Raw genomic sequence first — 1,118 nt, 5'->3', positions numbered from 1 at the left:
AAAGAGGAATTGAGGAGGAGGACAGGAAGCTATTTTAATTAAGCAAGAATTCACATGACTAAAATTATGGTAGTGATAGCCTTTAAGTGGTGTTAATGTAAGAATATTTAGTAGGTCAATTATTGTCCCGGTACCTCGGCCCCTCGACCCTTAACATAGATAAATACTCCAGTGATAAAATGACTTATTTTCAACATGTAGATACACTCCTTTCTGCTGCTTGGAGACAAGGGAACTCAAAGGCCCTAAAGATTCCAACCAAACCTACCAAATCAGCAGTTCACAAGTGACCTTCACATTAGACTGCACCACACATGGTCGTGCAGCGTCCTTTCACAGTCCTGAACTATTTTTCTCAACTTCACCGTTTAGGCACTGATAAAACACACTTAGATTTATAAATTTAAACCTAGCCCTGGTGTAACATCTCATACAACCATTATTTCATACTAAACCACATATATATTAAAGCACGTTAAGCCCATGTAATCAATCTCTTTATCCCAAAGCATGTGATGGCCAGTAGCCATCCTTCTACCAAAAACGAAGGACTGTTGTCCTGTCAACAAAAGGATAAAGTGAAAGGGATCAACTTACTTTATCAATGTTTGTGTTATCCAGGGCAGCATCAATCTCATCTAAAATAAAAAAAGGTGCTGGACGAAAACTGTAGAAGACAAGATAGTATTTTATATTTAGATGTAAGAATATTAATAAACATTCTAATTAGTTCAGAGATTCACTTAGTCTCTATCATAAAACTTTGATAAGAAGGAATGACAAAGAATAAGGACTCCAGTAATGTTTGAATACTCTATTAGCAGAATAAAAAGAATGTTTATAAATGTAACACTGTCTATCTTCCTGCCACGTACTCAGCCACGTATTGGATACCACCTCAGCACTTCTTTTACCTGTGTATAGCAAACACAAGAGCCAGAGCTGCCAGAGATTTTTCACCTCCTGACAAATTGTCCATTGGCATAAAGCGTTTTCCTGGAGCCACACAGTTGAAGTCAATGCCTCCCAGATAAGGCTCCTCAGGATTTTCAGGACTAAGGAATGCCTGGAAATGCATACATTTATTAATTATAAATATTTATAAACATTTATAAAAT

General features: G+C 36.8%; 1 protein-coding gene across 1 annotated transcript in view; it reads right to left on the bottom strand.

Annotated features, from left to right (window-relative positions):
• Positions 1 to 1,066, bottom strand: part of LOC104489916 (structural maintenance of chromosomes protein 1B-like) — a gene marked incomplete at its 5' end in the record, with an annotated part of 3,963 nt that extends 2,897 nt beyond the window's left edge. Inside the window, 2 exons of the mRNA XM_010132136.1 lie at positions 598 to 667; positions 915 to 1,066. Coding sequence (XP_010130438.1) covers positions 598 to 667; positions 915 to 1,066 — 222 coding nt within the window. The remainder of the gene's footprint in view (positions 1 to 597; positions 668 to 914) is intronic.
• Positions 1,067 to 1,118: the final 52 nt, after the last annotated feature.

The sequence above is a fragment of the Buceros rhinoceros genome, unplaced genomic scaffold (genome assembly GCF_000710305.1).
Source record: "Buceros rhinoceros silvestris isolate BGI_N320 unplaced genomic scaffold, ASM71030v1 scaffold25602, whole genome shotgun sequence".
Lineage (NCBI taxonomy): Eukaryota > Metazoa > Chordata > Aves > Bucerotiformes > Bucerotidae > Buceros > Buceros rhinoceros.
This window is presented reverse-complemented; position numbering and strand designations above follow the sequence as displayed.